This window comes from Dipteris shenzhenensis, chromosome 25 (assembly GCF_047967505.1).
Source record: "Dipteris shenzhenensis isolate YYH24624 ecotype China chromosome 25, Dip_SZ_1.0, whole genome shotgun sequence".
Classification (NCBI taxonomy): domain Eukaryota; kingdom Viridiplantae; phylum Streptophyta; class Polypodiopsida; order Gleicheniales; family Dipteridaceae; genus Dipteris; species Dipteris shenzhenensis.
This window is the reverse complement of record NC_141620.1, coordinates 40,124,645-40,150,041: the sequence shown is the minus strand read 5'-3', so window position 1 is coordinate 40,150,041 and position 25,397 is coordinate 40,124,645. Positions and strand designations below refer to the sequence as shown.

The 25,397-nt window shown below is 44.7% G+C and overlaps 1 protein-coding gene across 1 annotated transcript; it reads left to right on the top strand.

Annotated features, from left to right (window-relative positions):
* The first annotated feature begins 2,048 nt into the window (after positions 1 to 2,048).
* On the top strand, positions 2,049 to 5,277 carry LOC147885883 (pentatricopeptide repeat-containing protein At3g09040, mitochondrial-like). Its single transcript, XM_087396671.1, has one exon. The coding sequence runs from the start codon at positions 2,952 to 2,954 to the stop codon at positions 5,232 to 5,234; it is 2,283 nt and encodes a 760-aa protein (XP_087252797.1). The 5' UTR covers positions 2,049 to 2,951; the 3' UTR covers positions 5,235 to 5,277.
* Positions 5,278 to 25,397: the final 20,120 nt, after the last annotated feature.

Genomic DNA, 25,397 nt, shown 5'->3' with positions numbered 1-25,397 from the left:
AAAATATTAAAAATAATTAAATTAACAAATAACTTAAATATAGCTAGAATTTCTTATATTGGAAACATACATCTTGGGGGACTAAAATTTTTAACTCGCTTAGGCAAGTTTAAAATTGCCTAGGTGAGTTTTAAAATTCACCCCCAAGTTCTATATCTTCCCAATATGCCCTAGTTCTAGCAAGATCTCCAAAGAATAGCTCGTGAGGCAATTAGAGCGACAACTGCCCTAGCCCCTTCCTTCCAACCTCTTAGTGGCCATAATATTCTTCTTATCCATGATTTACAAATTGAAACCTCATCAATGCTTTATGCCCTCCTCATAGAACCCCTCCTCTTCCCACCAACAGGAGGTCTTTGCATAGCTGTAGTGGCCAATTTAAGTATTGGCTACCTACGTGAATCCCATTCTTTGACTTTGTCACATTCCCCTCGAAGCTTTCATTGCCAAGAGCACATCTGGTCCATTTGAATTGAGTTCTAAGTATGTCTCATCAACCCCCATCTAAATTGAGTTAAGTCCATCTCAGCAACACCCATTTGTTGTGATACGTCAATGGAAAGTACCTTCATGTCAATTGAAGTAACCATCTCATCTCATGATCGCCCATCTAAATTGAGTTGGCTAGGTATCATCAACACCCATTTGTCGTGACACTTCAATGGAAACCACCTTCGTGTCCATTGAAGTAGCCACCTTCTAGAAAAGACCATCTCCCACCACTGTAGCGTGTTCCCCTATCATTCCTTTTTCATGGTCATCCCTATCTCTCCTATAGCAACTTCAAGTAAAAACACCCTTTCAAGTGGCAAGTCTAGCAAGAAGGCCCAAAGTGAGCCTCTTGACACTATGCTTCCCCTCTTGATCTGTCCAAGAGCATCCAAACGCTCTTTGTAACCTGAGCCATCCTTTGTTAACATTGGTATGAGGAGACAAGCCAAACTATGGCAAGAATTATGCTAGAGTCTATGGGATAGTGATTGTGTTTAAGAAATGTTTTTATGGACCGACTGATGCCCAAAGATGAGTGGTTTTTTTGACAAATGGAAAGTTGAGAAAGTCATGGTTGGCGGGCAAGGCTTTGCACACCAAAATCCTAGGCCTTTCTCTCGACTCCAACATGGATTGCAACATCTCGCCTATGATGTTTTTGCAGCTCTTGTTCCATCAATGGCCAAGATTGTGACTGAACGCTTCTTAAATAAAAAGCGTGCTAACTGGATTCTAACCAAGGATTGGTCTACCAAGATGGTGGTGAATCAACCACCTTCAATGCCTGCCAAGTTTTTATGCCTTCATGGCTAGGGTCCTGCAAAGCTTTTCTTTCAGGGTTTGGGTGCCGTTTGGCCCGTAAGGGTCTGCAAGTGGTAAGCATAGCAAGAAGACCACCTTTCAAGTAGTGAGCATAGCAAGAAGACCCAAAATGAGTCACTTGACACTAGAGAGTAGGCTTTCTCTCCCCCTATTAGTCCAAGAGAATCCAAACGCGCTTTGCACCTGAAGCCATCCTTTGTAAACATTGGTATGAGTAGGGTCTATGGGATAGTGATCTTGTTCAAGGGATGCTTTTTATGTTAAGGTCATGGGTTGGTGTTGCATCTCACGGTGGATCAAGCCCTCTTATGGGCTTATGTCATGGAGGGGAAAAAGGGGGGAAATAATGATGGCTATTTTGGATGCTTGTCCCTTGGAAGAGCCTAATCTTGTTGTTTTTCCTATGATGCATGACATAATGATCCAAGGGAAAATGAGACATGCTATAAAGGAAATGTCACATTAACTGGTTCTCAAGAGTGTGGGAAATAGCACCTTGAGGTCTAGAGCATGGAATGCTATTTCCCATGGTCCCATTCTATTTACCACCTATTTCCTTTCTATTTCGCAAAAAGCATTTGCAGAGCATATTAGAAATAGCTATTACTTAAAGTATTTCCACATAAGGCCGTTAAAAGAGTGGAATGTGATTTATGCGACTCCCAAAAACCGGCCGCCGTACCTGCTACAGGGCAACCACTCGCCCCCTCCTCAGTTCCCTTGACGGCCTGGAAGGGTCATGTGTTGGCCTTCCGGTCGCTGCTGTCCTACTGGCGGGTTGCTAGAATCTTGTCGGGTTCGTCCCGGGAAAGGGCTCTCCACTCTGGCATGGATTTCACGTCCCGCCTGGGTTGTCCCTTTTGCAGCTCCTGTTTCATCAATGGCAGAAGCGCCTCTAAATCAGAATCCGTGCTAACAACTGAGGAATGGCCTAACCTTCACCCGCCAAGCCCTTTTGGGTACGAGGGTTTATTAGGAATCAAGTTTTGCTCGTTGATCATGCTGTTCAGCATCTTTTGAAAGTGAAATTATGGAGCCACCTTTTACAGGAAGTTGTGCTCACTTTGCTGAGCATGGGCATTCTGCAACTTCACCTTCTTCACTGCATCTTTTGAAAGTGAAATTATGGAGCCACCTTTTACAGGAAGTTGTGCTCACTTTGCTGAGCATGGGCATTCTGCAACTTCGCCTTCTTCACTGCAGAGCTCCCACCTCGAGACAATTTTAGAGTGCAACTCTGTGAATAGATATATGAATAATTATTGCACGAATTGACTTCTCTACCTTGGAATCTTTGGATAGCTCGAGGATGATCGATGTAACATCAACGCAGAGCGCCAACGGGGCTTCTCCAATGCTCGATACTTGGTGTTCTGACATCAATTTTTGTTCATGAGTTATGCTAAAACTACCAACTAGTTGCTAATGGATAGTCGGCTGCTACAATCCAGGGTGCTGTATCAGGGAACGGAGTGCGCAAGCAAAGGAATGCAGGGATCCAAAGTATCCATGATCAGGCACGGTTAAACTCTGAAGACCGTGGCTTGCCACCGGACTGTGGCAGCAATTGCAATGCCAGTTTTAGGTGTAGAGTACACGTGGATGCATTCAAAGCACCAGAAAACTGTGGCTCGGAGATGCTGAGCTTGGAGGAGGCACTCACTTTTCTAGAACGGACGCCCCAGCTGCCTTCGGTTGAAAACTTTATATGCATCTTGCAGAATTGCAAGAAAAACAAAAATCTAGTATGTGCTAAGCGCTTGCATGCCCACATGTCCAAAAGTGGGCTGGAAGTTCATAGATCTCTTGGGAACTACCTTGTCCCTACGTTGGTGGAATGTGGAGGCATCTGCGATGCTCGGCAGGTTTTTAACAGGTTGGTGGATCGGAATGAGCATTCTTGGACTTCTGTCATCATGGGTTATATAGAATGTGGGGAATCACTACATGCCCTCAGCATGTACCACAAAATGCAAGAGGATTCTGTACATCCTAGCAAGTATACCTTCGTGCCCCTTCTGAAGGCTTGTGGCAGACTGAAAAATCGGGAAAAAGGGCAAAAAATACATTCTGAGATTGCCAGACGGGAATTGGAAACAGATCCTTTTGTTGGCAGCGCTTTGGTCTACATGTATGCCAAATGTGGCTCTCTTGCAAAAGCTCAGGAAGTGTTTGACAAGCTGCCAGTTCGAAATGTAGTCCTGTGGACTGCACTAATTGCAGGATATGCTGAAAATGAGCTTGGTGAGGAAGCACTGAACTGTTACAAACATATGCAATTGGAGGGTGTCGTTCCGGATGCTGTCACGTTTCTTTGCAGCTTGAAAGCTTGTAGCAGCTTAAGGGCTTTAGAGAAGGGCCAGGAAATACACGCTGAAATTATCAGACATGAATTGGAAAGAGATCCTTTTGTTGGCAACACTTTGGTTGACCTGTATGCTAATTGTGGCTTGCTTTCAACAGCACAGGAAGTGTTTGACAAGCTGCCAGTTCAAGATGTAGCCTCATGGACTGCACTAATTGCAGGATATGCTGAACATGGGCTTGGTGAGGAAGCACTGGAGTGCTTCAAACAGATGCAACTACAGGGTATCCCACCCAGTGCTGCCACATTGGTTTGCAGCTTGAAAGCTTGTGGCAGCATAGGAGCCATAGAGAAGGGTCGAGATATACATGCTGAGATTACCAGACAGGAATTAGAAAGAGATCCTTTTGTAGGCAGCACCCTGGTGGACATGTATGCCAAATGTGGCTTGCTTGCAAAAGCACAGGAAGTCTTTGACAGGCTGCCATTTCGAGCAGTAGTCTTGTGGAACATACTAATCATAGGATATGCTGAACATGGGCTTGGTGGGGAAGCACTAAACTGTTTCACACAGATGCAACTAGAAGCTGTCTCCCCAGATGCTGTCACGTTTGTTTTCAGTTTGAAAGCTTGTGGCAACATAGGAGCCATAGACAAGGGTCAAGGAATTCATGTTGAGATTGCCAGACAGGATTTGGAAAGAGATCCTCTCATTGGCAGCACCTTGGTTGACATGTATGCCAAGTGTGGCTCTCTTGGAAAAGCACAGGAAGTGTTTGACAAGCTGCCAATTCGAGATGTAGTTTCATGGACTGCCCTAATTGCGGGATATGCTGAACAGGGGCTTGGTGAGGATGCACTCGACTGTTGTGAACAGATGCAACTGGAGAGCGTCTCTCCGAATCCTATCACATACGTGTGCAGCTTGAAAGCTTGTGGTAGTGTAGGAGCCATAGACAAGGGCCGAGAATTGCATGCTGAGATTGCTAGATGGGATCTAGAAAAAGATCCCTTTGTCAGCATTGCCTTGGTTGACATGTATGCCAAATGTGGCTCACTTGCAAAAGCACAAGAGGTGTTTGACAAGCTGCCAGTTAGAGATGTAGTCTCATGGACTGCACTAATTTCAGGATATGCCCAGTTAGGAGAAAGTAAAATTGTTTTCCATATGCTTGAGAGACTAAGACAAGAAGGCATGAAGCCGAACGCTGTCACATTCCTTAGTGTTCTTACTGTATGCAGTCACACGGGTCTAGTGGATAAAGGCCAGGAATACTTTGAGGTCATGAGTCAACACTATGGCATCACTCCAGCTATTGACCACCACACATGCATGGTTGATCTCCTATGTCGTGCAGGCCAATTAGATGAAGTGGTAGCGCTGGTGGAGAATATGCCTTTCCAACCTAATCTTATGGTGTGGCATACTGTGTTGGGTGCTTGTCAAAAGTGGGGTGATGTGGAGCTTGGAAGATGGGCCTTTGAAGATGCAGTGTGTTTGGGTGAAGAGGATGCTGCAGCTTATGTCTTGATGTCTAATATATATGCAGGTGTTCACATGCAGCAGGAGAAAAAGGTCAAGGCTGCAAGAGCAAATGAACATGCATGGAAGTAGTCAGAACAGACTTGGAATTAGGCTGTTGGACTTCTGCATACATTTGCACTCACAGTGCATAAGGGGACATTCGCACTCCCAATGAGTGGCTCACGAAGCTGGAAGACTATTTCCGCTTCTACCCCAAGTCCGAGGAGGAGCGCATCATTTTTGCAGGTATGCATATGCAGGACTATGCCCACACATGGTGGCGATACATGAGGGATTCACCTCAGAGACCAGCCACCTGGAGGGTTTTCAAAGAATTGATGGTCACTACATTCGTATCCCCACTCGTCTTGGATCAGTACTTGGCTGAATTCTATGCCTTTTCGCAGACCGGTACGGTCCAAGAGTACTTGCAGTGCTTTTGGAGGCTTTCCTTGTTTGTGCATGACGTTGCCTTTCATCCATGGGTTAAGTCCTCTCGCTGTAGATGTAAAGGTACATAACCCTCAAACAATTGAGTGTGCAGTCCAATTGGCAGAGGTATTTTAGCCCAAATATGCCCACAAGTATAAGATAATAGTGGGCAGCGCATATGGGAATGCGAATGAGGCTGAGAAGAAGCCTAAAGTGATTGATTGGAATGAAAGAAAATCAGCAGCAGCACCATTTCTGAGGTTTCCCACAGTTACAGGCAGCAAGTTGCCATATGCTAAGCCATATAGGTCATTTGATGCTAAGGCGGGAGCTAAGCCAAGTGTCATCTCTTCTCATGCCTTGATGGGTGCCAAAAGTGCTGAAGCTACTAGATTGAAAGGACAAATTAATGGCAGAACTGTTCACATGCTTGTGGACAGCGGTAGCACTCATAGTTTCATCAATTCTAAGACCTTAAGAGAAGGTGGGACTGATTGCTACTGAGATTGATCATGGGTTGAGAGTAGAGGTGGCAAATGGACAGCATTTGGTCAGTAAATTTTGTTGCCAAGATGCAAGGATCAAGCTCTCTGAGGATTATGAATTTGCTGGGGATCTCCTGGCACTGGATATGGGCCCATTAGATGCTGTCTTGGGCTGCAATTGGCTGAAATCTTTGGGTAAAATCAGCATGGATTTAAATGCACTATCATTCAGCTTTGTCCACAAGGGTAGAACTATAACATTGCATGGCATTGCCACTCCTAAATTGCAAGTCATTTTAGCAAAGGCAGTTAGCCAGAGAGCTCAAGAAGGAGCATACCCTTACGCATTGAATGTGTTAGTATCTCGAGGGGGTAGCATTCCCCATGTAGAGGATTGTGATATGCAGCAGTTGCTATCGGAGCTTGCTGATGTATTTGCTGATATGCCATCCCAATTGCCTCCCAAGAGGGATGTGGATCATGCCATTGTTCTAGAGCGTGGTAGTAAGCCCATAAACAAAGCCCCATACTGTCTTTCTAAGGTTGAGCGGTAGGAAGTGGCAGTACAGGTGCGGGAATTGCTCGAGAAGAACATCTCTCATAGCACTTCTCCTTTTGCCTCTCCGGTGCTTCTGGTGAAGAAGAAGGATGGATCATACCGCATGTGCATTGATTACAGGGATCTAAATAAGGTCACTATCAAGAACAGGTTTCTAATCCCCAGGATAGATGACCTACATCTGAGCATGAGAATGTGGTCCATGGTTCCATGATCACGCCGGAATCCGGCTTGTCCTACTGCTCTAAGTCCTTGACACTTTGCAAGTCTGCTAACCTCGGAGTCAAGTATTGATGCATAAATCTTGGACATGACATGTCCAATCATAATGGTCTTGTAGTTCTCCGGGCTCATGGGATCCCCTGCCTTGTGGATGGGTGAGATAGTGTTAATGCTCCAAGTGTGTGGAAACCCCAAACAAACAGCTTCATTAAAAAGCTTTGCTAAGATCGAGGCTAGTAGGAGGTTAATCCCATATGCGATTAACTTGGTGCATAGCCCCTCATGACTCTTTGCTCGGCCATTATGAGGTTTCATTACGGCATCCTTTACCCCTCCTCTAGTGAAGAGGGTGTAGGATGTGGGGCAAGGCATGTATGAGAGATTAGGGATTGGCTGATTTGGGATGTCATAAAGTGTGCGTGCATAATCAAACCAGATCTGAGTGTTAGTGAGTGGCGGAGGGGACCGTCCTCCTAGAAATCTGTGCTAGAAGTCCTTAGAGTTGTTACTAAGTAAAATGTTCAATAGCTCCTCCTCGTTCCGATGAATAAAGTCTAGTTTCTTCCTCTGTACCAGTCTACGGTATTTGCATAGCATATCTGGTGCGCTCGAAAGATTGTTTTTGGTTTCGAATATGAGTTGATGGCATAAAGCCTTACACTCATCATCATACCAACTATTACAAGGTACGGTTCTAAGGGGTGGTGGGCAGGTGGTGTGGGGGAAAGCGTGAATGGCAGCCTCATGTAGTGAGCGGGTGACAAGGGCAGCATGATTCTCTACAAGGGAGGTGGAGATGCTAAAGAAAAGGTATGTATGATCAGCCCCTGGGGGGAGAGGTGCTATAGTGAAGTCAGTAATGCGAGATGTGAAGATAGGGGATCCATGATGTAATCAACAACACTGGAGCCCCCCCCCATGTGGAAATCATGTGAAACCACCTGAAGCAGGCCATCTGTCAAGACCATTATAGATAATGAGATCATGTATCCTGTCGAGGTCTAATGGGGCCTACCCATAAGATGAGAATGGACCTCGCGTTTCAGCCAAAACCTGTAGCATACTTGCCTCCTCAAGGTCAATATGTGGTAGTAAAGTGGAATCATCCCTGAAGTCAAGAAGTGGTATCTGATGAGCCCTTATCCTCGCGTTGAAGTCCCTCACTAGGAGGACTTCTCTGTAGCTAGAGAAGTCAACGATGGACTGATAAAGGGCAACAAATGGGGATGTCTCATCATCACCTCGGATATCTTTGGCAAAGTGGGAGGTCTCAGGGGGGAAGTAGCAAACTGCAACAAATAGATCTCGGCTGTCCATGTGTCGGATCCGGATCCCAAGAAATCTGAAATGTGTATCTCTCTGCTCTACTGAAATGGTCCGCCGAAGTGTGGATTTGAAAGGACTGCAACTCCACGTGAACCTCGAACTCCTCTTGTACCCCTTGTCTCATCTCTGTAGGCAGACTCCCATGTATATCCGCTGACTATTGGAAGAGGGCACTCTGGACTCTGATGTGTCTCTGCATAAAAGACTATTGTGGCCTGTATAGGATTTCCAGAAGTTCCCTGGTCCTGACCATAAGGTAGCATTATAGTTCCAAATGGTGCAGGACAGGGTCTCAGATATCTGAGTCTCATAGACCCTACTTTCCTATGTAGGGGAGGGGGCAGGTGCCTTATGGGGGCATGTAAGAGTTGTCCCTCTTGTACCACTGCCCACTTATCCTCCTTCCGGGCCTGATCCCACTACTGTAGCAAAGAGTGCCTCTCCTCAACCTGTAGAGGTGTGAGGTCCTCATCCATAGAGATCGTTGGCTGATCTCGAAGGACTGACCTCTATTGTAGAGCTGAAAGCCCTATTGGCAATGGATAAACATCACCTCCAAGATGAGGAGGCTTATCACAGTGTGTGCTGTAATGTCCCCACCCTCCACAATTAAACAACTAGACACAAGGTGCAAATGACCCTTGACTTCATTTTACTTGCCATGGGCCTGAATTATTTGAAGAAGGCATGCTGCCTCTACCATAACCACCCGATGATCTACCTCTTCCCTTACCATTCATCAAGTTCAAACTCAAACTCTTCATAAGCTCCGACATTTCATGAATTTCTTCTTTTATATTCTCCTCCTCCTTTACTTCAGGCTTCTGTATTTCTGGCTTCACATGAGAGAGAATTTCAGACACATGCTGAACCATTGGCATCTCTTGCATCATTTGTGACAATCTTATCTGCTTCCTCTCCTTCTCTTTTGCTACCCTGAGAGCATCGTCATAAGTGACCAGCTCTTTACATTCAATCTTTATCCTAATCTCTGACTTCAGACCAGCAACAAACCTATCCTTTTTTATAACTTTGGGAGGAACTTCAGGTAATAAGGCCACCTGCCATTTATTCCACAACACAGTGAACTTACCGACATACTCATTCACTAACTGAGTTGGCTATTGCTGCAATAAACATAGCTCTCTCCAAATGCCATCAGGATCTCTAACACACATAAACCTGTCCAGGAAAGCTATCCTCACCTCTAGATAAGTCGGGTTTCTGTGAGCACCCTACTCATCACGCATCCTTGTAGAGAAAGTCTGCAGCCAAGTTCTCACTTCTCCCAACAGACAAAAGGATAGAATCTGAAGGACTTATGGAGCATTCCTATCTTTAATAAGAGCTGTGAACTCCAAGCACTCTAAAAATCTCTTTGGGTCTTCATTGGGCAACTCGTGAAATCGAGGAAATTCATGAGCCATCTCTCCTCTTAACTGACTTCTCTCAAACACACTTCCAACCAAAAATACCATCCAACCTCTTCTGGGAAGAAAGCAAAAAAATAATCACTCTACTGAAGAAAGCTTACCCTGCATCTGACTGGCATTCTTCTTCCTAAGAGCAACTGCTTTCAAAGCCTTTTGAATCTTAGCACGGAGACGTATCACCCGAAGTTCAACATCAAGGCATCTATCTCTTCTGTGTCCACACTCCCCACATAACTCACAATGAATCACTCTCATGCAAGGCTTTGTCTTCATAGTTTCAATCCCTAACCACACAAGAATTCAAGCAACATTCCCCAGCTAATTCTTCTGGTCCATTTTGTCTTGAGTACCCAATCTCATTTCAAAACTCCTCCTGTCCCCAACAGGATCGCCAAAAAAAATGATAAGGAAAAAATGGAAAGACAACCAGAAATTATGTACTTCACCACGTTAGATAGGTGAGACTTCATAGGGATCAGCTGCAATGTGGGCTCGTAGATGGTGAGCTCATGAACCAGATTCCAGAGCACACAAATAACAAGTCAATCTCCCACACAATCCGACTAGAACACACATACAGGAACACACAGAGTCTTTGAAAGAGACACAGTCTGAAATAGACACAGTCTGAAATAGACTGAACTTAGAATTGAACTTCCCTAAAAAAAACTCAGAGAATAGTCAGCCTCATAATACTATGAACCCACAGCCCACTGCTCAATGGCCAGCAAGACCCCCAAGCATAACCTCTGTGTGCATTCTTCCGTAATTATTACTTTGCTCACTCCCGGGTAGTTAGAATTTAACATTGCCCAACTATGAGTATACAACTTGAGGCAACAGCCAGCCTATGACCCTTGTGCCCACAACTTATCCAAAAGAAGAACTAGCACGTACAATCATTTGTAAACCTATAGGTACGTTCATCGTACAAGCAGTCGTACAATCATACGTACGATAGTAGGTACTTACACCCCATACAACCATGCACAGTACTCCGTACACCCTAGATTTAATGATGACCATCCTCCATATAGCTCGCAAAAGACATATTTCATGACCCGTACATACCCGTACAACCTGTAATCAAGGCACCATACTACCAACCCATACCAATCATCAATTAAGGCCCGTACAAACTCGTACTCTGCAGCTCGTACAAGCCCACGCTTGAGATTTCGTACTAGCCTCTACAACTCTTTCCAGCCCTCAACCCATGCACATCACCCAATGCAAGGCTACCCTTGTTCTCAGATCTCATGAAGCTCCCTTCTCTTCCAAGGTCCTCCCGCTTCTTTTGTGGTGACGCCTCTACTGTCATCAAGCTCTCTTTTGCTCACCATGGCCACACTCGATGGCCTTCATGCACAGGTTTTAGCTCCCCGCTCACACAACCTCCCATCAACTGCAAGCCTCTCCAACCTCCCTCATCGTTCCACCCTTCATCTCTCCCTTAAGCCCCTCGTCAAATACAGCCAAATGGTCCTTCCAACAAGCTCCCGTCGTTTAGCTTCTAGCCGCCATGTCGCTATCTAGAAGCTCCCTTCTTCCTCCCATAGCCACCTTGCATGTGTAGGATGCCTTCCCAATCAGTCCAGCCACCTCAGCCTAATTTGCCACCTCATCAGTGACATTTCACCACTCTCAAGACATTTCCCCCAAATCACAGTAAATGCACATTTTGGACCTTTAGTCACACAATTCCCACACACATTAGCATGCACATTAAAGCTTGAACGCACCCCCATACACACACATGAAAAGCCCCTTGACATGGGCACCAAAACATATCAAATTCCCGTAACATGCACGTGCACATTGACTCACAAAAATAAAATTAAAAAACCCTTCATGACTTGATTTTCATGACCCCAAAAACATTTCACTTGACCACACACTGGACACCCTTGCTTTAGAAATCTGGTACAACCACATTGCATTTCATCACTTCCCATGAAATCCCTGCAAAACATACTTTATTATGTCAAAAAAATATACATCAGTCCATCATGCTTGTGAAAGAAAAATCCACAAATGCCAAAAGCCCACACCTACCCTAGATGTGTACAACTATGTGCCTACCCACACAGCTATATACAGTGCTCAAAAGCTTGATACATATTTTGTCCTATCAACGTGGCGAAACGGGAACCCGCAAGGGTAACCATTTTGGCTACCATCATGGAGCAGCAGCAGAGAGCCAGTAAGGCTCTCAGCATCAAAGTACGTGGGATCCCATGCACTGAGGCTACACCGATGGTAGATGTTGAGCACAGGATAGAGAGGGCATGACGGGTGGGGAGAGATCCCAACTGAGAGCAACCCCTGATCATACGGCTCTATGACACTCAGGCACGATGTGTGGATAAAAAAGAAAAAATGTTTTTCTCTTGTTGCATGTTGCTGGGTGAGTGCATAGCTATGTATATAGCTAGTTGGTAGTGGAAAAGTGCTGTGGACACCCTCATGACGGACTCCACACTGATGATATATTGTCTTGAGATGGAAGACACTTCTACAGGGACTTTGGGAGATGATGAAGTGTAGTGAAGGATAACCAGATAATCCAAAGCATGATATTGAGAGTGTGACAGGGCTTTGTTGTGGGATGACATGTACTCTTCATGGTTATCCCGAATCCTTTTGTATGAGGGCATGAGCATTTTTTTGTTGTGGTCGTCTTGTAGATCCTTTGTGTCATGATGGTGTTCACCATATGTGGTAGTGTGGGCAATATGGTGCTAAGCGCTTTTGGCATGTGTTGGTCATTGCCTAAGGTTGGAGTATAGGCACTAATTGCCTTGGTATAGTTTGAAGGAAGGATTGGTAAAAAGGCAAAGGTAAGGTGGCTAATGAAAGGTGACGTGGCTATTTTGGAGAGGAGGAGTATGCATGCAACATGCTACGTAAAAAGAAGGCAAGCTTCTAATCGACGAGCTGGCAAGAAAATGGAGATGGCAATTGGCAAGAGAATTCGAGAAGGTGATCGATGAGCTGGCAGGAAAATGGAAATGGCAGCTGGCAAGAGAATTCGAGAAGGTGATCATGGGCTCACAGAGAAGAAAAAGGGAGCTGGAGGAGTCGTGGGTTGATGGTGGCGTCGACTGTAGGCCAGGAGAGCACCGAGAGAGAGGAGAGCTCGGTGGTTCGGTGAGCTTGGGTGATAGGAGGCCATCGCGATGATGCGGGCTGGAGAGCTCTGGGAGAGGAGCGCAGGTCACTGCTGTGTGGCCAAGGAGGGGCTCATAGAAGGAGTAGATGTGGAGGAGTTTGGAGAGTGGAGGTCCCAAGAGAGTACACAACTGTTGGAGAATGAGGAGAAGCTGGAAATCGTGCACTGACGTGGCAAACTTCTGAGGGCAGAAGGGCGACGTGCATTTTCCAAGAAAAGGGAAGGCTACGGAAGGTGAGCTTGGCTCAATAGGAACTCAAAGGCGAGTGGACAACAAGCAAGCCAAGGTGCATAAACTCGAGGAGGTTCTCGTAAGAGGGAAGACCAGGTAGTGGAGGAAGGAGCATTGTGAGCTCGTAGGAGGGCCACGTGAAGAAGAGACTCGTGAGTGGGGGAGGTGTCACCAGTACTGTGCGCTGGAGGATTTTTGACCACAGGCAATGGGAGCTTAGTGAAAGAGGAGCTGCTGGAGGAGGACAAAATCATGTATAATGGGCATTGGAGAGACTGTGGAAGCACCTCATGAGGAGCCGGCTGCAAGAGAACGTGAGTTCATTGAAGGAGGAGCTGTTGGAGTATAAGGAGGCCTGGATTGCGCAGAGAGAGAGCGCTGGGGGAAGCTTTGAGTAGGAGTTACTGGAGGCGACTCGATTGCAGGAACTCCATGAGTGAAGAGAGGTGGTCACAGGTTCTATGAGCTGGTGGTCATGACTACTCAGACCAAGAGACAAACAAATAGAAGGGGAGTTATCGTGATGGTGAGGAGCTTCTGAAGGGCGCACGAGCTCAGAGGTGGAAGTTGGAGCTCCGTGATGACGGAAAAGCCACAGTTGTTCGATCACTCCATTTCTACCCCCTGTGGAGTAATTATGAATCCTAAATATTCAAGCACAACCATACACAGTATAGTTTTCTTTTTATTTACATAAAGAGTGGCTTTCCTCAAAGTACTGAACACTATTCTTAAGTGTTCACGATGCTCAGTAATACTTTTACTAACACTAGAATATCGTCAATAAAATGTACTACAAAATTTCCGATATACGGACGTAGTAAATTGTTCATAAGCATGACGAATGTCACTGGAGCATTGGTAAGTCCAAAGGGCATTACCAAAAACTCATAATGACCAAACGTGCTTCTGAAAGAGGTTTTATGCACATCCTCGGCTCTAATCAGGATCTGATGGTAGCCACACTTAAGATCTATCTTGCTGAAAATCACGGCTCCATGTAATGCATCTAGCAAATCATCAATCCGAGCCATCGGATACCTGTGCTTAACAGTGATATTATTCAATGCTCTGTAATCTATATAGAAGCGAAACGTATCATCCTTTTTGTTCTTTAATATCACTGGCGAAACAAAAGGTGAGAAACTTGGTTGAATCTGTCCCAACTTGAGGTATTCTTCTAGTTGTCTACGCACCTCTGCCTCTTCAATAAAACTCATTCTATAGGGAGGTCTATTACAGGTTCTGGCCCCGGGATTGGCCCCGGGATTACTTCAATCTTATGTTGAACTTTTCGCTCTGGAGGTAACCTATAAGGTAGTTCATCCCTAAAACATTCAGAGAACTCCTTTGTTATAAGATTAGCCAACTTGGCCATCTCACCACTTTGCGTAACATCAGTGCTAGCCGAAGAATCATCAACTGGCTCTACCGATGCTGTGCAAAGGAATAAAAACTCTTCTTGAGCTTTTCGAATTTCCATCATGGAAACCAACGGTCCCTAAGGTATATCTTTCTCACCTCTCAAGACATAAAGCACATCATTCATCTCGAATTGATATACGTGCTTTTTCCAATCAATAGCTGGATTCTTCCTAGAATGCCATGCCATACCTAGGGCTATATCTGCATGAGCAAGCTTGGTCATTTCAAAATCCAGCTTCTCAGCATAGTCCTAAATCCAAAGCTCCAACTGGGTAACCCTTTGGTCCCATACTTCAGCTGAACTTCCATCTGGCATCCTGACTATATATGCATAGTTAGATGGACTTGTCTTTAATTTCATCCTCTTCACGAGCTTGGAATTAATCACATTGTGAGTTGACACCGAGTCAAACAACACAATGACATCATGATTGGCCCGTTGCCCTTTCATTTTAATTAACTCCGTATCATTAAAGGCTGTATACCCTGTTGCTGCGGGCTTAGATAGGATGTTATCAGGTGCACCGCTTACTTAGTAATAGACACACTTAACAACACAGGTACTAACCTCACAGATACTAACCTCTGAGAAGGTCTCGCCAATTGCATCTGCATATGTTCCGCATTGGGACTCTCCTGCATTTCTGTGTCGCATTCAGATATTATCATATTGGCCGTGCGACGGTCTTTATTCAGTGGACAATCTTTCCACTGATGTCACTGAAGGCAGCCGAAGCACAATCCTTCTTTTCTAGCTTTCTCTTTTTGTTTAGGGACTTTGACCAAGCCCGGGTTGCCATTGGAGCTTGGTTTGGCCACTTGGCTGGGAGACATTTGTCTTTCAAATCCATTTCCTCTGAAATCCCCCTTTTCTCGGGTACTCATACTGAGTCCCTGCCTGCACAAATCCACTAGATCTACCTTTGGCATCTTGATAGTTCAGGGCTACTGCAATAGATTCATCTAATGTAGTCACATATTTAGCCTGAACTTCCATTTTAATTTTGTCGTTCAGTCCATAGATATAGTCTTTCAACTGAACCGACATAAGGAGAGGGTCTGTTATCTTCATAACACATTCCCTGAACTTGTCAGTGTACTCTGCCACCGATAGATTCCTCTAACGAAGGTTTCTATAAGCATCCCAAGCTCGGGACTCTTCGTCAGGTGGAAGAAAGTGTTTCTTCAATTCAGCTTCAAGTGGTAGGGGCAACCTGATCTTTCTGTTGCTTTATCCACCATCTATCCGCTGCCTCAATGGATTTTCTTTAGATCAGATCTAATTTCACAAATGGCAAAGGCTTCTTCCCACTTGTGTAACCTAACCTCGATCACATCAGAACTGCGCTCGGTCATCCGACCAGCATACTTCTCCGATCTATAGTTGGCAATAACAGGCACCTTGACCTTTGCATGCTTTGATGAGTGTATACTTGGCTCTGGCTCTGTTGGAGCTTTGCCCTTATCAATTCTAGATGGCCTAGCCGACAAGGCTTGCACCATCTCCCTAATCTCATTCTAACCAGCGTTCACTTGAAGCTGCTGGTTCATAATTTGCTGTAAAGCATCTTCTAATACCGAAATCCTACCCACCAGAGTAGGTGTTGTGTGATGGGACATTTGTTGTGTAGACCATGCTCTAGATTCACTAGGATTCACCCTGGAATCTTGTCCTTTTGCCTCCATAGTTTCAAAAGGGAAATTTTTTTTCTTTGTTTTTTTTTTTCAGATTCCCTTTTGTTATACAAGAATAATAAATGGTAGCCTCTGCTGTACAGGAATAAATCACCTACAACTAAAAACTAAAACTTGATATGGAAGAAAAGAAATTCTGCTCCCTGGAGTAATTCGTTGAAGATGGCACTGGTTTTGAACCACAGGTACAAGTCACGGTGCTTCGAGGTCTTCCGACTTGTGTAAAATGGGAATGTCTATTTTTTTCCTCGTCTGCTATTACGCAGGCTATCACCCTACTCCACCTTCGCTTCACTCCACGTGGGCGCACGTCGGTGCTCAACAAAGCTGTACGTCATCAGCCCACCAGGGAGGTCCAGGCCCTGCTGCTCCGTTCATCGACACCTCATCGAAATCCCCTGCAACCCGAACTCCAGCCACCACGAAGGTCTCCCGCACAACGAACTCAACCACCATGAAGGTCGTCGTCACAGGCAACCGATTATCATGCATCACGTTGTAGGCCTCCTCGTTCATGAACCACCACCCATGCGCCCATCTACACCGCTAGTCCATCTTTCTTAACCTGTGTTTCGTCAACTGCCTTATGGGATCCCCCGCTCCAGCAACGGCTCAGAAATGGGAAGGTTAGCAATAAGCCTTCCTTCCATCATAGACCACAAGCAGCGCCAACGATTTCTTCTAACACTTAGATCGTCTCTCTAATCCTTGCCTTGGGCTCTGATACCAAAATGAAACGTGCCTTAACTAATTCTCTTCCTCAATTTCGTCTATCACGGGCGATGGCATCTCCTATGTCCACCCAGCCAACTTCGTGGATCACATGTTTCATCAGATACGTAATTTTAGTCTCTCATGCCTATCCACAAAACCCACAACTCCCTAGATGGTTCCCTCTACCACATGTCATCATTTTAGCCCTTTTTCTTGGTACACCATTTACCCCTCTCTTGGGGCACAATTAAACCATTTGCCCCTTAGCATTATTACACATTTAGGTGCACCTAGGCCTTAGCACTCAGAACCACCTAGTCAATGCCATTACACCCTCACCTAGGACCTTGGCAGTTACTTCTCTTGACCATTTTTTTTAATGCACATTAAATATTACAGAAGTAAGTCATCTAAGATAAAATGCCCACCGATCTTTTCGAGGTCATGCTATCTCGGCTAGAGCATAACAATTACAAACCTCTGAATGCAGTGACAAAGAGAAACCACTATCCTCTGCTTTTTCTGGATGATATTCTTGATAAAGTGGCGGGTCATAAACTGTACAGCTTGTGTGACAGATATTTAGGGTACTTCCAGATAGCCATAGCCTAGGAAGATCAAATCAAGACTACCTTCATTACCCCCTGGGGCTGTTTTTATTACAGGAAAATGCCTTTTGGAGTTACCAACGGCCCCTCGCACTATCAAGAGAATTCCGATATGATTTTATCACCCTTCCTCGATAAATTTTGTAAAGTGTTTATTGATGACATTTGTGTGTACAATGGAAGAAGGGAGCACTGTGGAAAGCTGGATCAGGTATTCTATGAGATTGATAATAATGGTGGTTAATTAAATCCTAAGAAAACTCAGCTGGCTCGGACCAGCATTAAAATATTGGGGCATATTGTATCTGAGAATGGGATTGAGCCAGATCCAGGTAAAGTAAAAGCTTTAGTTATGGTGTCCTCTCCTGAGAATACCAAGCAGTTGCATACCTTTCTCCAGAAGGTGAAGTATCTGTCGTAATTTATTCATATGTTATCTCAGATTTTGTATCCCCTTCAGCAGGTGGTAAAATCTGAGCCTCTGAAATGGACGACAGAGAGTGAAGAGGTGTTTGAGGTAGCTAAGGAATCCTTGACTCATATTTCAAGTGTAAAGCCACCAGATTATTCCAAGACTTTTTATGTGAATCCGTCTGTGGGACCAGATGCTATTGGTGCTATCGTTTTGCAACAAGGAGAGGGTTCCATATATATGAGGCCAATCTACTATGCTAGTAGGGTGAAGAGTGAAGTAGAAGGAAAGTATTCAGTGGCTGAATTGATCCTGGCTAGCCTCTTGTATGCCTGTAGGAGATTTTGGTCTTATCTATTATCCAGGCCTTTTGTGGTTCTCACCTCATGTTCACTACTGCCTCATATGTTGAATAGTACAAACATCTCCAGGAGCATGATTAAATGAATAGTATAGTTACAAGAGTACTCTTTTACCTTCTTGGTTGAGACCTCTACTAGAGCTTCCTTGGCTGATCTCCTCACCTATAAGGAAGGACCTATTTTAGTTGAAGATGTGGAGAAGAACACTGAAATGAATGAAGAAAAAGTACTAGAGGATGCATTTGTTTTACACTTTGATGGATCTTACAAAAAAAGTTTAAATAAAAGCACAGGAGGAATTGTCATTTATGATCCTGGAGGAAATGAGATTCGGAAAATGGGAATTCAGCTTAAAGCCAACAGTAATAATGAAGCTGAATATGCAGCCCTCTTCGAAGGTTTGAAAGTATGCATTAGTTTGGGTATTAAGAGACTCATGATTAAGGGAGATGCTCTGTTGGTTGTGAAGCAAATTTTAGGTGTTTGGAAGGTTAAGAATGTTCATCTGAAGAGATGGATAAGTGTAGTGAAGAAACTGTTAAATCAATTGGATGCATGGACACTTTAGCATATTGAAAGAGGTAAGAATGTAAATGCACATGATGCTGCGCAGGAAATTACAGCAGCCTATGTTGATGCAGTAGGAGTGCAGGAACCCTTATACAAAGGAAGGGAGACATTAGCTTGTGAGGAAAGCTTCCTGTTAACTGGTAAAGTACCTGAAGAAGTTTCGAAACAAAGAAATACAAATTTATTAAAAGCTGTACTTCTTATTGTCTGATAGATGATGTTTTTTATATGAAAGGGGCTGATCTGGTGCTCAGAAGAATTCCCTGGCATGAGGAAGTTTTTCATATTTTACAAGCTAATCATGAGGGAGTATGTGGAGGACATTTTGATTTCAAACTCATGGTAAGGAAAATACTTACAGAAGGATATGTGTGGCCATCCCTCCAGAGAGATATAAGACATTGGTGCAAGTCATGCCTACAGTGTCAGCAAATGAGTAAGAGGATCTTACATCCAAAACTCAGAAATATCATGCTTGCTTATAATATTTTCGAGAAATGGGGAATAGATGCCATCGGTCCTTTACCCATGATAGCTAGGGGAAATTGTTATATGCTGACAGCTGTGGATTATTTGACAAGATGGGCTGAAGCAAGTACGGGCTATCAATGCAAAATCTGTATGTAAGTTTGTGTATGAGGATATTTGCTGTAGATGTGGTGTACCACTGGAGTTGCTTTCTAATAGAGGTCCAGGTTTCAGGAGTGAACTGATGGATTTATTATGTGGTAAGCTGAGGATTAAACACAGATATGCAAGTCCGTATTACCCTCAATGTAATGGGATGAATGAAAAAGTTAATGGTTTGTGTACTAATATTATGGGAAAAATCATGAGAACCTATGAGAAGGAGTGGGATCTTGCTTTGCATTGGGCTTTATGGGCTTACAGAGTTGTAGTAAAAGAAGGCACCCAGTTTTCACCATTTCATCTTGTTTACGGGAAAGAAGCTCTGTTGCCCTTGGAAGTAGAAATTCCTGCATTTAATGAAGATAAATAAGGATTCAAATTCTACTTTCCAGAACCGGTTAGACAAAAGGCGGTTAAACATTATGCTTTAGTTCAAGAGGAGAATCAGAAGAGAGCAAACATGATATTTAGCGATAAAAAAATCAAGGAGGGTGATCTAGTTTTGAGATACAACAGTAGTTTGGATTCTACCTTCAAGAATAAATTTGTGACCAAATGGGATGGACCTTTTCGGGTGACGAAGAAATTCAAAAATGGATCATATCAACTTGAGGATTTGGATGGTCAGCAGCATAAGAATAAAGTTAATGGCTTCAGACTAAAGAAATACTTTCATAAGATCATGAGTGTGGGCGACTGTGTACCTGCTATGATGAAACCAGATAAGCCGGAGGACCTCATGGATGAGGATATCCCTGAAGAAATGCAAATCTTATATACCTCTATCTGCAAGACATGAATGTCTGCAAACTTGGGGATGGGCAAAATGATAGGACAAAATCTGTATCAAGTTTTTGAGCACTGTATATAGCTGTGAGTAGGCACATAGTTGTACACATGTAGGGTAGGTGTGGGCTTTTGGCATTTGTGGATTTTTATTTCACAAGCATGATGGACTGATGTATATTTTTTTGAGTAATAAAGAATGTTTTGTAGGGACTTCATGGGAAGTGATGAAATGCAATGTGGTTGCACCAGATTTCCAGAGCAAGGGTGTCCAGTGTGTGGTCAAGTGAAATGTTTTTGGGGTCATGAAAATCAAGTCATGAAGGGTTTTTTAATTTTATTTTCGTGAGTCAATGTGCACTTGCATGTTACAGGAATTTGATATGTTTTGGTGCCCATGTCAAGGGGCTTTTCATGTGTGTGTACGGGGGTGCATGCAAGCTTTAATGTTCATGCTAATGTGTGTGGGAATTGTGCGACTAAAGGTCCAAAATGTGCATTTAATGTGATTTGGGAAATGTCTTGAGAGTGGTGAAATGTCACTGATGAGGTGGCAAATTAGGCTGAGGTGGTTGGAGTGATTGGGAAGGCATCCTACACATGCAAGGTGGCTACGTGAGGAAGAAGGGGAGCTTCTAGATAGCGACGTGGCAGCTAGAAGCTGAACGACGGGAGCTTGCTGGAAGGATCATTTGGATGTATTTGATGAGAAGCTTAAGGGAGAGTTGAAGGGTCGAACGACGAGGGAGGTTGGAGAGGTTCGCAGTTGATGGGAGGTTGTGTGAGCGGGGAGTTGAAACCTGTGCGTGAAGGCCATCGGGTGTGGCCATGGTGAGCAGAAGAGACCTTGATGACGGTAGAGGCGTCACCACAAAAGAAGCGGGAGGAACTTGGAAGAGAAGGGAGCTTCATGAGGTCTGAGCCTTGCGTCGGGTGACGTGCGTGGTTTGAGGGCTAGAAAGAGCCGTACAGGCTGGTACGAAATCTCAAGCGTGGGCTTGTACGGGCTGTAGTACGAGTTTGTACGGGCCTTAATTGTTGATTGGTACGGGTTGGTAGTATGGTGCCTTGATTGCAAGCTGTATGGGTACGTACGGGTCATTAAAAATGTCTTCTACGAGCTGTATGGAGGATGGTCGTTATTAAATGCAAGTTGTACGGAGTACTGTGCATGGTTGGAGGATGGTCGTTATTAAATGCAAGTTGTACGGAGTACTGTGCATGGTTGTACGGGGTGTAAGTACTTGCTGTCGTCCGTATGATTGTACGGTTGCTTGTACGGTGAATGTACCTACAAGTTTACATATGATTGTACCCGCTAGTTCTTCTTTTGGACAGGTTGTGGGCACAAGGGTCATAGGCTGGCCGTTGCCTCAAGTTGTGTACTATGGTTGGGCAATGTTAAATGCTAACTACCTGGGAGTGAGCAAAGCAATGATTATAGAAGAATGCACACAGAGGTTATGCTTGGGGGTCTTGCTGGCCATTGAGCAGTTCTGAGGCTGACTGTTTTCTGAGTTTTTTTGGGGGAAGTTCAGTTCTAAGTTCAGTCTATTTCAGGCTGTGTCTCTTTCAAAGAGTCTGTGTGTTCCTGCATGTGTGTTCTAGTCAGATTGTGTGGGAGATTGACTTGTTATTTGTGTGCTCTCTAGATATCTGCTCTGGAATCTTATTCATAAGCTCACCATCTACGAGCCCACATTGTAGCTAATCCCTATGAAGTCTCACCTATCTGACGTGGTGAAGTACATAATTTTTGGTTGTCTTTCCATTTTTTCCCTATTAACGTCAACCCATCTGGAAGTCTCCTCAATAGCAGATTGCATGGTCGCAATCTGTGCCTCGATCATCGGGGTACTTCCTGGGACAGTGTGTATGGTTGTGACCTCCTGTCGGAGTTGCATGATATCCTGTCTGAGTCCCTGAATAAGACCCGCCTGCTCCTGGTTGCTCTTGTATAATGTGGCTCTGCTCCTGGTTGAAGCAGACTTGCTCCCGTGCGTAGCGAGTCAGCTCCATCTCATGCTCACAGAAACTATGTATCTCCATGAGCAAGGTCTCACAGGCCTCTGGTGTACCAGCCCACCCATGTCCATGTTGAAATTGTGATGACTGTGGCATGAAAGTGTGGTGACTGAGTCCGAAAATTGGACGGTGACTGGGTGAGGAACGGAGATGACAGTGGAATGGATGAGGTAGCCCCAACGGGGTGCGGGAGCCTGGGCTGACTGAGAGGGAGAGGGGAGAATGAAGCGTAATGCGGAATAGTGTATGACACCTCCGAAGTAGGGGTCATAAGCAGTGCGAGAGCTATAATAGGAGAGGAGGGGAAGGGAACAACAACCGACACCATGGGCATGAGTATGTCACTGATCGTAGATATAGAGGGAGTTGAGACTGGAAAGGGAGTTGAGTCGGAAGTGGGGGCTGAAGTCGAAGTAGAGATAGAGATAGAGCGAGCTGACGCTGGAGTTGAAACTGAAACTGAAACTGTAGCAGGAGCTAAGGTTGAGGTAGAGATAGAGGCTGAAGAAGCTAAGGCGGGTTCTGCCTTTGCCTTGCTGTCTACGCCGAGTCCACTTCGGTTGTAACGTGTGTTGACATCCTCTAGTCTCAGTTGAGTCGTTTGCTTTTTTTTTTTTGTTGTCGTCATCGTCGTCTTTCTTGGCTTTGTCCCCCATTTCTCTTGGACTGTTTTTTTTTTCTTTTTTCTTTTTTTGGGGTGCAAGGTGTCGATTGGGAGCGGGAGCACGGGCTCCCCCCCATAATGGGAGGCATGTCCAGTGCGAGGTGGTGGCGCGGCGGGGTGGAAGCCTGAGGTGGAGAGGCAGCCAGGAGGTGGAGAAAGAGAGGCTAAGATGGTGAGGAGTTTAAAAGGAAAAAAAAAAAAAGGGAGGTGGCGAAGGTGGCGAGGGGTTGAAGTGGGAGCGGGAGGAGCAGAGAGGAGGGTGGCTAGGTAGGCTGAGCGTAGGGAGGGGGTGGCTAGGTAGGCTGAGCGTAGGGGGCGTAGGGGTAGGCTGAGCGAAGGGGTACGTTGAGCGAGGTGCGTAGAGCGGGGTATGAGCGTAGGGAGTGTAGGGGGCGTAGGGAGAGGCTGAGCGTAGGGAGCGGGAGAGGCTGAGCATAGAGAAGAGAGTTATCTCATGAGCTATAACAGCCAGGCTCAATAGGTAGTGATGCATAGAGAGAGAGAGAGAGAGAGAGAGAGAGAGATTGGATTATCTTGATGATGGACAAGGAAGGATGAAGAGTGCACCTCTCTGAGCAATTTGAAGAGATACCACATGATGCCTCTGCATTTTTGGACATTAAGAATCAAGAGGAACTTGAACTTGAAGATGGAAATAAAGTGCTTATTCCATAATAGATTGTGTGCCATCTCAAGAAGAAGCAAAGAGATATATATCTCTGTTGAAGTTTAAAAATCAACCAACTGGTGATGTAAAAAACACTTCTTTATAGATTTTTCATATTTACATGCAAATTATAAAGAGGCAATGCAAATGCAAAAGAAACAAGGTGAAATATTTTGGTTAGGCCTGCGCGGGGAAAAAAATGGGATCGTAGTTCGCTAGGTGATGCCACCCACACTCTCTAATTCGGAACTTTGAAGCCCACGACGAATCCCATGGCTTCGATTCCTTGAAGCATGAGTAGTAAATTGCTATCAACAGGTAAAAGAGCTTGCTCGTGAATAAGGCCATTTTTCGCAAATAAAAAGCCCCAGAAGACAAATTTGGAAACACAACTACAGTGAATTCATAAATTAGTCTTTTCCTGGAGTTACGTGCAGAGGCACTGTGGTGGGACCAAAAATTATTGTGTGCATGACAAAGCCACTGTCTACATTGCTATAGATACTTTCTACTGAAATTCCTTGTAGGATCCCAACCAATCTCGCAAACCCTGCACCACACAGTCAGGCAAAATGTCAATGCTAGAATGAGATTCTCATTACGAAATTGCATCATGCATAATATAGTGGCATTAAGGATATATTTTTTGTTCAATGCTGAAATCCTTGTGAGTGTCAATAGAATATTACCAAAAGAGAAGAGAGTCCATGAAAGGCTACAGTTTGCATTGGAAGGCATTGCGCATTGGCTTCTCGGAGGCAGAGAGAGAGAGAGAGAGAGAGAGAGAGAGACAGAGTGAGTTTCAGAAAATCCAGCAACAATGGCCACTTTGTAGTCATCACCTTGTACAAAAAGTTTCCTTTAGGCATCAATCGATGACAGGTCAATCTACATACATGGACAAGTAGCAAATTGGTTGCTGTTTGCCTCACAAGGGAAGACCAACCACCAAGGCCAAGTAAACATGGTCAATACCGCAAACCAGTAATCTTTGGTTCTTCCTGCTCTCTTTCCAGAATCATCATTTATAGCGTGATTACCATGACCACTCCTTAAACCTTTCCAATTCACAGTGTGTTCTGCATTGTAGGCATGCTCTTCATATGCAGACAAAAATATTGATCGTATTTCATCAGCCATTATCGGTTTTCTGGGTGCCTGGACTTCAGAACCTGAAGTTTCTTATTGCCTCCTCCTCTACTTGCATAGAAACATTTGGTCATCAAACGACTCTATACTGTCCAACTGTACCATTAGCTTTGCTTTTTCGGCTTAACTGTGTATCATAAATCATTTCCGCCACCCCATAAGATGTTCCCACATCCACAGGGGATGCATTCTCAAGATATTCAACCCTGCTCGATTGTATAATGCAGACTGTAAATCCTTCCTTACCTTTTTGGATAGTTCTGTCTTCACAGCGTCCATAACATCCTCCGCGTCTGCGACTGCTTTTAGCCACTGGGAATTACTCAATACATCAGGATAGCGGACTTCATCGTTTGCCTGGAACCTGGCCAATGCCAAGCTTTCTTTTAGAAATCCACTCAGCCCACTGTTCAAGCTGTCAGGAAGCCAAACACCCAATCAGGGATCTCATGCTCTTCCATCAACCTGGACTGGTATCCTTCCTTCGTCCTCCTGTCTTCATCCATCTTTTCAAACAACCAAAATTCCTCACTCCTTGCAGCAAGACGATTGATTTATCTCTCACTGGAACATTGCCTAATGAATCTTCACCCTGACACATGATCTGCTCTAGCATTTCTTGCCTTTCTTGAGCTGGAGATGATTTAAACATGCACATGGTCTCGGCAAAAGTTAATCCCATTAC